The following is a 13,713-nucleotide window of genomic DNA, read 5'->3' as shown; positions in this document are numbered from 1 at the left end:
AAATGCAGAATTTTTAAAGATTGGACTATACTATGTAACACACATTTGTTTTCAATTTTCACATCCTAAGTATGTCATTAAATCTCTCTCAAAAACATGATTTTAAATGACAGCATTGGAAAGTGCATATATTATACAAATTAATGGATGTTTTATAATTTAACAGTGTCCTCCTTATTGTTGAACATTTTGGTTGTTTCTAATTGTCTACTTTTATATTGAGGTGAATACCCCTGCACAGAAAGCAGTCCAACGCTCTGATTGTTTTCTTAACCATTTAGCTGCTCTGAGCTGTCGCTAATCCTGTAGTTCCCTGGGTGGATGACAAGTAGGATTGAACATTCTGGGCTCAAACTGAATGATTTTGAGAAGGGAAGAAACTTTCTAAATCTAAACATTTTCAGGGATTAATGTTCATTAAACCTTGACAAAAGTATGTTTTCTAGACTTTCTATTGACACCTGAGATATAAAGGTTTGAAATATAATGAAGATACCTTTTCTGACATGTGTAAAAGAAACCTAATCCATCCTCTATTATCCAAGGAATGAATTCTTTATATAGTAAATTGCATCTTCTTCCTTTTATTAAGAATTGAATATTAACATTCTGTGGTGTTCAAATAGAAATATAAACATTTATCTAGACTTCATGTATGTACTGAGCTATTCAGTGTCGAATCACAATTCATACTAACTCAGGGAGAGATTCCTTTGCAGCAAATAATGTGGCAGAAGGCTATTGGTTCCTTGTAATTTGAGATCCTTGGTATGGTGATTAAATAATTTTTCTGCATTTATAATAACCAAACATTTTAAAGTGCAATTTTGAGAATTTTTTTAAACTACTTTTACTATTAGGTAGAAATTTAAGGAGAGTAGAAATACACATAATAATCTCATTTCCTTGTAGTATTTCCCTAAACACTCACATGCTCCTGTTTCTGAACATCAAAACATTATGTTTTGGGATAGTACAGTAGTGCCTGTGGCTTGGGAGGAGGTATGCTATGGAAATTGAAGTTTGTAATTATTTTTATCTTATTTTAATTAAAATCTTCTTATTATTTGCAACTTCACTACTGGATGGAGAAGATATGGATTAAGCATGCATTAATCATGGATAAGAGAAGGGAAAATCTAAGATCCAAAGTTAGGTAACTGGTCTCCAAACTTGAAGCAGAGCTGAGTCAGATTCATGGACGGTCTTTTGGTCAGTGTGTTTTCCTAGAACTTCTGCTTCTCTCTCCAAAAAAGTCTCCCTTCGAAAAGTCATCAATCTCCTCCCTTGTCTGCTTAACACTGTCCACTTTCTGCATTTGTAATTTCTTTTCTCCTGTACTCACCCCTAACCAAAAGAGGTTAAGGTCACCCCTAACCTTAAGAAGTACCTTTTGGTCCACACTTTTTACCTTTATGCTTCTTTCATTTTCCTGATTAAATCCTTATTCATGTTCCAGCTTGGTCCCAAAATTCAAGAAAAATCTTAACCATAGAACTATGTGTAGAGGTCATTCAGTCCAACTCCATTGTTTACTTGTGAATTTAATAAACCCCAGAGAGTAAATGATTGGCCCAAACTCATAAATGTTAGCAGAGCCAGCGGCTGAATTTAGTTCTTCTGAGTCTTAGTCTATTGTTGTTGTTTTTAATTTAAATTATAGTAAAAGGGAAATGACACAACTTCTAGTAATTGAAAAAAAATGTTTGTGAGCTATTTATTTGCAAACCTTTCAGATTAAAAAGACAGGATCCTGAAATTTCCAAAGTGGTAGGGTGTAGGAAACTGAGATGATTTGTCAACCTGAGAAGAGAGTTGTAATCAGACTAGAAAGACTACAGTTGCTTTAGAAATCCACAGTGATATGTCTTCCCATGATTATACTTTAAATTATGTAATTAAGCAGCTCAAAAGGGCTCAAACTGGTTTCAGTGGATTATCATGTCATACATTTATCAAACTTTAGGGGAAATTTCCAGTAGAACAGGTTATTCTACCATAGCTTAACACAGAGAATTATGAAAAAACAAACATCACAGATAAAAATTGGCTTGTGAGGAAAATCTTCTTAAACACATACAGTAGGAATACTCTGGAAATGCATGAAAACCACATAATGAGTAAAAGTGCAGCTAACTAACTTTATCCCCTCTCCCCACAAATTAATTTTCCTGAATTTACTCATTTATCATCTTTAGTAGACATTTGTAGCCTATATTCCAGGACATTTTTGAACCAAGAAGTAACATAACTGAAAAAATTTAAATGTATAAGCCCTGCTACAATTAAATAAAATCCAAATGTAGAATATTTGCAAGTCTCCCTGATTAATTCTTTGCACATTTAAAATAACATTATCTTGAGGTAAGGGAAAAATATCTTTTTCCTTTTAGGATAGAACAAGGTAATTAGACTTGACACTAGCCAAGGGTGGAAAATTTAGGGGTCACTGAAGTAGTTGTGTTCCTGCTTATCAGCAGGTACAAAAAAAGCTCTTACTTCTGCTGATAACCAGGGGAGAGACAAGAGGGGCCGGGAGTGTCACACAGAGCTTGGGGAAGATGCTAGCAGACAAGCTGCAGCTCTGTTCAGCCAGAATTAGAATAGTCACTTTCTTGACCACATAATTACATAAGGCTTCTCAGAAGAAGCAATAGCTCAAAGTATATGTGCATTTGCTAAAAAATAGGCTTACCTCCTGGTAAACCAAAGGAGCTCTGGTAGCATAGTGCCTAAGGCACTTGACTGCTAACCAGAAGGCTGGCGGTTCAAACCCACCAGCCACTCCTCGGAAGAAAGGTTGGGCAATCTACTTCTGTCGTGATACTGCCTCAGAAACCCAAGGAGGGGGTCGCTATGAGTTGGGTCCAACTCGACGGCACAGAACAACAACACCTGGTAAACCTGTGCTAGCTGGGCATCCCGTTTTAATTTTCTGTTTTTCTCTGTATAAGAGGTTGTTGAGTCAGTTCCAATCATGACAACCCCATATGTGCAGAGTAGAACTGCTTCATAAGTGTTTCAAGGCTGTGACTTTTAAGAAGCAGAGCTCCACAACTGTCCTCTGAGGCACCTCTCGATGGGTTTGAACCTCCTGCCTTTTGACTAGTAACTGAGCACCTCACTGTTGGTGCCACCCAGGGACCCCTGCATAAGGAGTCATTGGACTAACAGGGATAATTAATTCTGTAAGAAAACTACATATACTTTCCAAGGACTTTCCTCTAAATCTGAGCACTTTAAAAAATATTGGCAAAATATAGAAAAATTGTAACCACTATTTAGCTCTTTAAACATAGGGAATTCAACTGATGGGTGCTAATTTTTATTTATGTTCAGAAATAGACTAGGAATTTGGATCTCTGCTTATATCCTGATGTCATTTTGAAATGGCAGTATCAATTCCAATTATCTTCGTACTTACACTTCACATGATTTCTGGGAAAATCTAGAGTGTATCTCATCTTGTGCCAGCTATTGCTTACAGAACTTGGTTTCATAATTTCATAATCACTGCATTGTCAATAGGAAATTACCATGTATTAAACAACATAAGGCATATGAAACCAATATTAATGTCATAAAATAATTAATGTAGAATAATTAAGGAGGGCTATGTAGAATCACACTATGCTCATGGTTTGAACCACATAGTAGCCAAATGCCTTAACCATTACACCACTAGAGCTCCTTAAACTTGCTGTACTGTGATTTGCAATCCTATTTTAATAAGCTACTTAGTAAATTTTCCAAATAATAAAAAGTTTTATAAAAACAAATGAAAATGTGATATAAGTAAGTTTTTTGATCACTTGAGACCAAGCCCAGAATACTTCCTGGATCATGCTAAGTGGTCAAATACATTTAACTGCTTATTGAGGTATATAGCTAAGAGCTATGAGTCGGGTCCGACTTGATGACACATATCAACAACAACAGCAACATAGCTAAGAGAGCTAGACAAAACTTTTCAATAGTTTATTAGGAGAGGAAAAAAGAAGTAACAGGCATATGTTTTCCTTACAAGGCAACTTAATTGAAAATATTAATTTTATACCTTTTAGTCAGACACATTGAAATCTAACTGATGCCACTAGAATACCAGTCGTTCATTTTCATTAGTTGCAAATTGAGAATATGAGATAATTCAGGCAGGAATTTATTTTTACTTTATTTATATTACAAAAAAAAAAGTGTTCTAAGAAAGTGAACAATATGAACAAGTTTACTAGGATGTTTTATTTATGAGAGAGAGTAAATTGTTTTCTAGTGCATTCCTCCCCCATCTACTCTCAACATTTGTTGATAGCTCACTGTGAGTGTATTAGTTTTCCATGGCTGCTGTAACAAATCACTGTAAACTTCATGCTTAAAGCAATGTGAATGTATTCTCTTATAGTCCTGTAGGTTAGAAATCTTATGTGGGTCTCAAATGGGCTAGAACCATTGTGTTGACTGGGCTGTGTTCCTTTCTAGAGGCCCTAAGGAAGCCTTTTCCAGCTTCAAGAGGCCGCATATTCTTTGGTTGTGGCTCCATTCCTTTGTCTTCAAAGCAGCAACATTGCATCTCTGATCATTCTTCTGTAGTCACATCTCCCTCAGACCTTAGTCAGGAAAGATTTTGTCCACTGTTAAGTCTCATGTGATTAGATTGGGCTGGCCCAGGTAGAATACTCTCCTCATCTCAAGGTCCTTAATTTGTTCATGTCAACAAAGTCCTTTTTGCCATTTAAAGTAACATATTGATGTGTACCAGGGATTGGGATGTGGGACCTTTGAGGGGTTATTATTCTGCCTACCACAGTGGAGAAAATATTCTGTTCTCAGGACTCTAAGCCTTAATCAGAAGATACTTATTTTAAGTAAACTTGCTATATAAAGCCAAACCAAACTCACTACCATTGAGCTGATTCTTACTCATGGTGACCCTTGTAGGATTTCCAAGGCTGTAAATATTTATGGAAGAAAACTGCCTCATCTTTTTTTTTCCATGGAGAAGCTCGTGGGTTCAAACCACATAGTAGCCAAATGCCTTAACCACTACACCACCAGAGCTCCTTAAACTTGCTATACTGTGATTTGTAGTTATTAACGAAGGGAAAAATTATCTACTACCTTTGAATAAATTATTTTCTTAGATCATTTGAAATGTGTTTTATGTGTAGAAACCTTAAACAATAATTTTATGATTATTGTTTAATATGAATAATTGCATTATTTTTAATAAGTCTATGCATTTTATACAATATTATTATAATATCTCTATAACTTTATATGCATGATATTATTTTGTGTCTTGCAATTTTAACTTCACTCACATACACTGTCACATATGTGAGTAGGTCATATTTTATTAAGCTTCACTCCTAATGTTAGAGATTTACACATTTACTGTTTCTTACTAACAGATAATATTTCTCTAAATATTCATTTACTTGTATAACATTTTTTTTAAAATTAATTCCTTGGAATAAGTTCCGAGAGAGAAATTACAGAGTCAGGATACATGACTATCAACTGGTTTCCTACCCACTGCCCTCTTTTTCTTTGTTTATGGAACCATAGTTTTGTCTAATCATTAGGTGGTAATTTAGCCAAGGAGCTTGAGTCAAACCCCAGGAGATGAACAAGTTTAATAAGTCAAACCTGGAAATTTCTGTCCCTTTTGCCAGTTATTGGTTTAAGAATAAGCTGAGCCAACTCTGTTCAATAAGACAAAAAAGGAGATGTCTGGAGGCACTGCTTACACAGAGCCTGCTAAGCATTTTCATGTAACTTTTTCCAATCTCTCCTGTCTGTCTGTCTATTGACTTGCCTGTCTTTTTATCTATATCTATATTTTAAAAACAAAATTAGTAATTACATAAGGAGAATTGGCAGTGCTACATATCCTATCACCTGTGCGCTCGCTTCCTGTTGACTTACTTACACTGGGACCACCAAAAAAACCAAACCAAACGCACTGCCGTCAAGTCGGTTACGACTCATGGTGACCCCTCCTTGGGTTTCCGAGGCGGTATCGCTATAGAAGTACATTGCCCAATCTTCCTTTGGAGGAGTAGCTGGTGGATTTGAACCACCAGCCTGCTGGTCAACAGTCAGATGCCTTAGGCACGACACCACCAGAGCTCCCACTGGGACCAGTCATAATCAAAAGGCAAGGCAGTAAAAAAAAGACACAGAACAAGGATAATTAAAAGAATAAATATTTTCTAATATCAAACTAATATACCCAATTCCACTTTATTTTTGAAGTGCTGGCTCTCATTTGGGTCTGTTAACTCACAAGTGTTTTTCTGAAACAAGACAGACATCTTTGGTTAATTTTGAGATGTGTTATTTTCAAGCTTCTTAAACTCCTCACAGCAAGAGTCTGAGAACATAGACTTTTTAGCTACATCATGCCAAATTGCCAAAAATGTGGGAAAATCTTTAGGAATGTCTTGTATAATATAGGGTTGTGTTCTGAGTAGCAGTTCTGGTGGCACAGTGGCTAAGTGCTCGGCTGTTAACTGAAAGGTTGGCGGTTCAAACCCACTGCACACTTTAATAGAAAGAAGTGGCAGTCTGTTTCTGTACAGATTACAGCCTTGGAAATCCTATAGGTAAGTTCTACTCTATCCTATAGAATTGCTTTAAGTTGAAGTCAACTCAGAGACAGTGGGTTCTATGAGTATAACTGTTGCTTGAATCAATCATTTAAATCTAGGAACTAATTTATTGAAAGACAACTATGTGTAAAATATTGTATAAACGAGGACCTTATAAATTTTTGAAACAATTATTTGTCCCTCTTTCTTAGATAATGATGTTGAAAATGATCTTCAATCAGACATCAGTTGAGCACTGCAAGAATCGAGACGAAAAGCAGAAAGAATGCAATTTCTTCTTAATAGCTGTTCGGCTGGCTTCACTGAACCAGATTTTGGATCCGTGGGTTTATCTGCTGCTAAGAAAGATCCTTCTTCGAAAGTTTTGCCAGGTAGCAAATGCTGTCTCCAGCTGCTCTAATGATGGACAGAAAGGGCAACCTATTTCATTATCCAATGAAATAATACATACAGGAGCATGAAAGGGAATACTTGAATGTTCACAGTTTTTGGCAACATATAGCCCTAAATATTATTGTGAATTTAGGCATCTCTTGCATGCCACCATTTATGCATCAAAGTGCAATCTTTGACATAAGGCTAAATGGGCCCAGAAGCATAGATATTTGCCTCCATGCCAAAAATACTGAAACACAAACAAAGGAAAATATATTAACAGTCTAGTGTTTTTGGGTCTCTGCCATATGTAGCTGAAAATGTGATTATTTCTGTGATGAACATATATTTTTTTTTTTTTAAATAATGACCTTGGTCTGTGTGGGAGTAAAGGGGGCGATAATTAATATTCCAGTATACTGAGAATGTGAAGATTTAACCTAATATATCATCACAGACAAGGGGATAACTGTGTCCAAGGACCTTGGTCTTCTGTGTTCTCTTTCACTCACTCTCACTTTTCTCCTGTGTCACTTTCTCCTTACATTTTAAAAAGGTTAAATTGGGATGAAAACAAATTTATAATGTATTAAAAATATTCATTGCATGATCTTATTTATATATTGCTTACTATATCAAATTAGCTCCTAAATCTACAAAATTTAAGTTTTGTTTTTTCTGAAACAAGTTTGGTAATAGATGAACTCATTAACTAAATAAGAGCCAATTCCATTTTGTTTCAAATGTGGTTTATTTTATGACTGTCCACATTGTTAAATGCTCTTCCTTTTGAATATATTTTGTATTCCTACAAGCCTGGAACAGATTCATGAAGCTGATCTTTTAGAGTCAGTGACATGAGTTTTCTGAACGCTCTTTAATACTAAAGATTTGAACACTAAATAGCCACTTTGGCTAATTTTGTCCTGGGACTTTTCCTTCAAAAATATATTACAGTTTCTTGGATGTTTAAAGACATATTAAAGATTCTAACACCAACAAATATTTTGGAAGGTATAATAAAGACTTTCCACAGTTTAGCCTGTTTATCAAAAATCAAACCAAACCCACTGCTATTGATTCAATTCTGACTCACAGTGACCCCTATTGGATGGAGTAAAACTGCCCCACAGAATTTCCAAGTCTGAAATCTTTACAGAAGCAGACTGCCTCATCTTTTTCCTTCCTGTGGAGTGGTTGGTGGGTTCAAACTGCCAACTTTCCGTGTGCAACAGAGTGCTTAACCATTGTGCCACCAGAGCTCCTTCAGCCTGTTTATAGGATAAGAAAATTAATGATATTGACCCTCTCACAGTCCTGCCTCTGTGAATGTTTTCTCTACAGTCCACTGTTTTACAGACCTTGATAGTTAAGCACGACATCTTTGAAGCACAAGTAGATCACTACATTAAGTTTTGGGAATTACACTTAAAAAAAAGTCTCCCTAACAAACACAAAGTTCCTTCAAGTTAGCCCTACACAAAATGCTCTTCATATCCTTTGGTACATTCATTTTAGAATATCTTTGAACACTTTCTTGTGAAGATTTTAATTTGCTGTTTATGTTATTGCTCTTTTTTTTTTAAGTTGTAATTTATTTATACTTCATTTTAACAATTACATTTTTTTCCTTGTGTTTAGTGTTTGGGGAAGAAATAATTTTAGCAGCTACAATATATGTATTATTTTAATGTATACACCAACCTAGTCATTTGGAAATAATCAATTTAAATGACCTATCAAATTGAATGAGAAGAAAAGGCCTGCTAAGAATGCTTATGTAATTCATGATCGTTTCACTAGTCTGGTTTTTGGAAAATATGATAAATAACCTGTGCTCAAACTCCATTATAAAAATCTCTGTATCCCATAACATTGGCATATCCTACAGATCATGTTATGAGGTAGGAGACAAAGCTACCCAAGAATTTCACTTTATCACTATTTACAGACAATAGAACTTGGTATGTGAGTTATGTCCATTTTAGAAAAAACAAGTGTACCTATATGATCTTTTAATACCTGACTTTATCTCTTGGGTGGTCCTCTGACCCTTGATCATAATCCAGTATATGCACATATTATGTTTGGTGTGGCATGGGTTTGGGTAATGTGAGCATGATTGGCTTATTTCTTGTAATATCTACTATAGCAACTGAAATATAGAAAATATCCAATAAATACTTGTTCAGTGTATGAATGAATGGAAGTCCACCAAGACTAAGTGTGCCTTGGTGATAAAATGTGCCATACAGTTGAAGTGTTTCATGCCATTGTATTCCCTAAAGCTGATAAAGTGAATGATCTATGTTTATTTAATCACAATTTATCTTCAAATGTGTAGTGTCATATTGCTGGGCAACAAAGTGCTTTGTTTGTATTAATAATTTAGGAGACTAATATTTCAAAATGGTAATGGAGGTTACTGTCAAAGGAATATCACTTTTCATCAAACCACATAAATACAGACATACAAAAGAGCCTGAGACTTATCCTTAACTACAAAAGGAATTTCTGCCCAGGGTTTACATGGTAGGAGTGGATTTGTGGCAGTTTTTGAACAAGGTTGGAAAGGAGGTAAAAAAGGAAGAAATTATGCAAATGGAATGCAAATTTTAGGGTCAAGGCAGCTATTTGCTAGACCAGGGAGAACATCATAATAAGTAAAAATCCCAAATAATGTCAGCCTTTCACTAATATTTGAGGCTATACTTCAAAGATGTGTGAAGGCCCTAGATGTGATTAGAAAGTGGACATCTGCAGTCACTAAGGCATGCCTGTTTCCAAGTTTAAGTTTATTGACCTTTCACTCTCATATACTTAGTTTATCCATTCATATATCTGCACAAGGAAAAGATTAAAGAAATGTATGAAAAATGTATTTAAAATAAGCCAGCAGTGATTTTACAAAGCCATCTTGATTTTCTGAACAGTGAATTTATATGGCAATGCTTTGTGACTGAAGAGAATGATGACATGCTATCCAACAAGAGTTGTTTACTTTTCAAATAAAACAAGAATGATTGAGGTCTTTATTTTAAGTTGAAGAAACAAAATATGTTATTTCAAGATTTACAAAAGTTACCCAATATTGTATAACAACATAAGAGCTCTAGTGGCACAGTGATTTAGGTATTCAGCTGTTAACCAAAAGGTTGGTGGTTCGAAACCACCAGCCACTCAATGGGAGACGGCGAGGCAGTCTGCCTCCGAAAAGATTATATTCTTGGAAACCCAATGGGGGCAGTTCCACTCTGCCTATAGGGTCACTATGAGTCAGAATCTAGTTAATGGCAGTGTTTTGGGTATTCCAAGATATTCTAGGGAGCTCTGGTGGCATAGTGCCTAAGGCATTTGGCTGCTAACCAGAAAGCTGGTAGTTCAAACCCACCAGCCACTCCTGGGAAGGAAGGTTGGGCAATCTACTTTCGTAGTGATGATACTGCCTCGGAAACCCAAGGAGGGGTCACTGTGAGTCGGGTTTGACTCGATGGCACATAACAACAACAACAACAATGTGCTTTATGTTTTTGTTGTTTTTTAATCCTTAATTGGTGATTTGTTTTTAACTTTCTCCATACCAAATGTCATTTGATAGTTCGTTTTGATTGAGATTAAATCAGAGACAAAAAATAGAAAATTTTTTTTATTTGAAAATTTTAGGCACATATATTGCTTGCTTATTTTCATATTATCTCAAAAACTTCTATTTAAAGAAGGGAATTAGAAGATGAGTGACACAGAGACTGCAGAATATTTATGCAAATAACATACTAAAGGCTTCATTGGAATAATTACAATACCTATGGTTTTTTAATGTAAAAAATTTAGGCTATCAACCATGCCAGATTTTCACACCTGCTTTTTAATTACTTGTTTTGTGATTGCATATATGTCAAGATCTGCCAAAATTGAAATGTAAACAAATGTATAGAATTGTACAGTGAATGAGATTATATAATTTTCACATGAAGAATATTTAATACTGTGGCTAAGTCCATAGGGTAGTTTTATGGGTTGTAATAAAATGCTGATGTTTTGTAACATAGGTTATGATAGAACCAATTTATAAAATTTGAAAATCAACCTAAAACTCACATACACATTGGTTAAGAAACTAACACCAGTACAGTATTCTAAGGAAATTTACAGATAAAGACTACATATAAAGCATGAAATAGAGAATTAGGAAAACTATTTGCATGAAAACTTCATTATATTGGTACCATTTGTGCAAATGCTCATTTATGTGAACATTTATATTTACTTGAATTATCCCCACCACATGGCATTCATTTTGTGATGAATTAATTTATAGTTATCAAATAAAATCTTTCAGGTGACTTTCCTGAATGCCTTTTTTTTTTTTTTTTTTTGATTGAGTTCATCTTGAGTGTAACTGAAGAAAGTAAGAAAGTAGCCCAGGGTGATTTCGTTTTCAAAATGAGAAAGGCAAGACTGAGACAATACACTTCTATGACAGACTTGACAAGTCTAGGTAGAACTAAAGCATATTTCAGGAAATGCTGCCTTAACTCAGATCAGATGGGAAACTATTTTCAGAACATGTTACTCAACATTTACTTTCTCATTTGACCCTGTTTTCTACTCTTTTGAGTAGTGAAAGAGTGTAGAAGTGTTATTTTACAACATATCTACTTTATAATTCCTAAAATGAAGGCTAGTCTATGTAAAGGCAAATAATTTATACAAGTTTAGTTTATTTATTTATTTTGATATCATAAGAAGTGTACATTAAGAAAGTCTATGGAAATACAATTTAAACAGATATATCATTCTCATTTATATGCTATTTATTGTCTTTATTGATAATGAACAAGGTTTCCTTAGGTGAAAATTGTTTTATTTTCAGGAATTTCGCACCAATCCATTTCATACAATGAACAGCCTAAAAGTCTACTGGGTTATATATTTCTTCTCTAGGAATGAGACTGTTTGACTCAAACTCCCTTACCCAACAGGATTATCCAATCTTATAGGGAGAAAGGATCAGAAATATTTGTTATTGATGAAGCTGTGATTGTTTTTAAGAAGAGAGAGAAAAACTTAATAGTTCTAAATCTAAATGTCAGCATCTCAAAATATGTAAAATAGATCTGATTTTTTTTTTTTTTTTAATAAGTCTGCTTTTGATCAGCTCTGGTAGCGTAGTGCCTAAGGAATTTGACTGCTAACCAGAAGGCTGGCGGTTCAAACTCACCAGCCACTCCTTGGAAGGAAGATGGGGCAATCTACTTCCGTAGTGATACTTCCCCGGAAACCCAAGGAGGGGTCACTATGAGTTGGATCCATCTCGACAGCATTGAGTTTTTGGTTTTTGACCAAACAATTTTATTACAGGAATAAGGATAGGAAGGATACATATGACCAACATAACACATCAGCCTTTTCACATTTTTTGAGCATGTTGGAGCTAATCCCACTTCCAAAATTATTTTCAAATATGCAGCTTCTTACATCCATTGTTGATTGCTTTGCATTTAGAATATTTTAGTCCTTCAATTAAAGTTAATTAGATATTTAGCCAAAGCTAGTCAACTGTCAGACTTTGAAAATAGATCTTTATATCGTTTTCAGTTTCTGTGGAAATCAAAACAGTAATGTTAAGCAGGAAAAAAATTACATAAGTCTTACTGGTACATTTCAATTTTCTTTCTACTTTTGAAAGGAGTGCTCATGAGGCATAGGTATGTGGGTGGGGTGGGGTAGAGAACATAAGAGAAAGGTATGGAGGAAAACCTGTACATTTCCAAAAACCTGTACATTTCCACCCTGTTACAATTCATCTTTTTAGACCATACCACAGAAACAAAGAAGGACGGGGCCACATTTATCTTTGCAAACTTGAGCATCAGTAGGACAAACTGAGGAGTGGCCAGGGCTCATCAATGGCTGCTAAAAATTGATTTCAACTCATAGTGATCCCACAGTACAGAGTAGAACTGCTCCAGAGAGTTTTCAAGCTGTGACCTTTCAGTAGCAGATCACCAGGCCAGTTTTCTGAGGAGGCTCTGAGTGCATTAGAAGCATCGATCTTTCGAATAGTAGTCAGCGCTTAACCATTTGCACTTCTTACTCTTTGTCTGCTTGTCTGTCTCTCTCTCTGTATCTACATATAAAAAAGAAATATTTTACCTTCTCCCTCTTCTTTGACCAAATGTTTTGTACAAATAGCACAGGGTTGAATATTTCTTTAAGAAAACAAATTAAAAATTAGCATTGATTATCTTGATGTGTTTATAACCAATGAATGTATGTACTACTATTTGCATGGTTTGTTTAAGTAAGAACTGAAATCATTGACAACTTAATCAACAATGTAAAACTCAGTATAGAAAATATAAGTTTCTCCACCTCTCCTCCTCAGCCTCCCATCCCTACACACTTGGTTAAATGGCAAAGTATACATTTGTCACCACTATGTAAAAATATTTTGTGAGTTAATCTTAACTATATTTAAATGTATCTATCAGTGCATTTAGAAGCTGGTCTTCAATACTGTGGAGACACAATATAAAAAAAGACTATGAAAAGTACATTAGAAATTTGATGGCATACAAATTATAGCTAGCCTGTGTATTTAATAAATGTATGTTATTTATGTCATGTTTGTCAATGGAAAATAAAGTCAAAGTTCTGAAAAGTCCCTGTCTTTTTTTATTGATGCCAATTCATGGCAGAAATATTTTACTTCTAATTGTATTAA

General features: G+C 34.9%; 1 protein-coding gene across 1 annotated transcript in view; it reads left to right on the top strand.

Annotated features, from left to right (window-relative positions):
- The window catches only part of PTGER3 (prostaglandin E receptor 3), a 58,491-nt gene extending 45,626 nt beyond the window's left edge, over positions 1-12,865 (top strand). The window contains 3 exon segments of the mRNA XM_042781982.1: positions 6,803-6,982; positions 12,741-12,813; positions 12,816-12,865. Coding sequence (XP_042637916.1) covers positions 6,803-6,982; positions 12,741-12,813; positions 12,816-12,865 — 303 coding nt within the window.
- Positions 12,866-13,713: the final 848 nt, after the last annotated feature.

Source organism: Orycteropus afer, unplaced genomic scaffold (assembly GCF_000298275.1).
Source record: "Orycteropus afer afer isolate SDZICR_OR568_19922 unplaced genomic scaffold, OryAfe1.0 scaffold00213, whole genome shotgun sequence".
NCBI lineage: Eukaryota > Metazoa > Chordata > Mammalia > Tubulidentata > Orycteropodidae > Orycteropus > Orycteropus afer.
The sequence above is the reverse complement of the archived record's forward strand: the minus strand, read 5'-3'. Positions and strand labels throughout refer to the sequence as shown.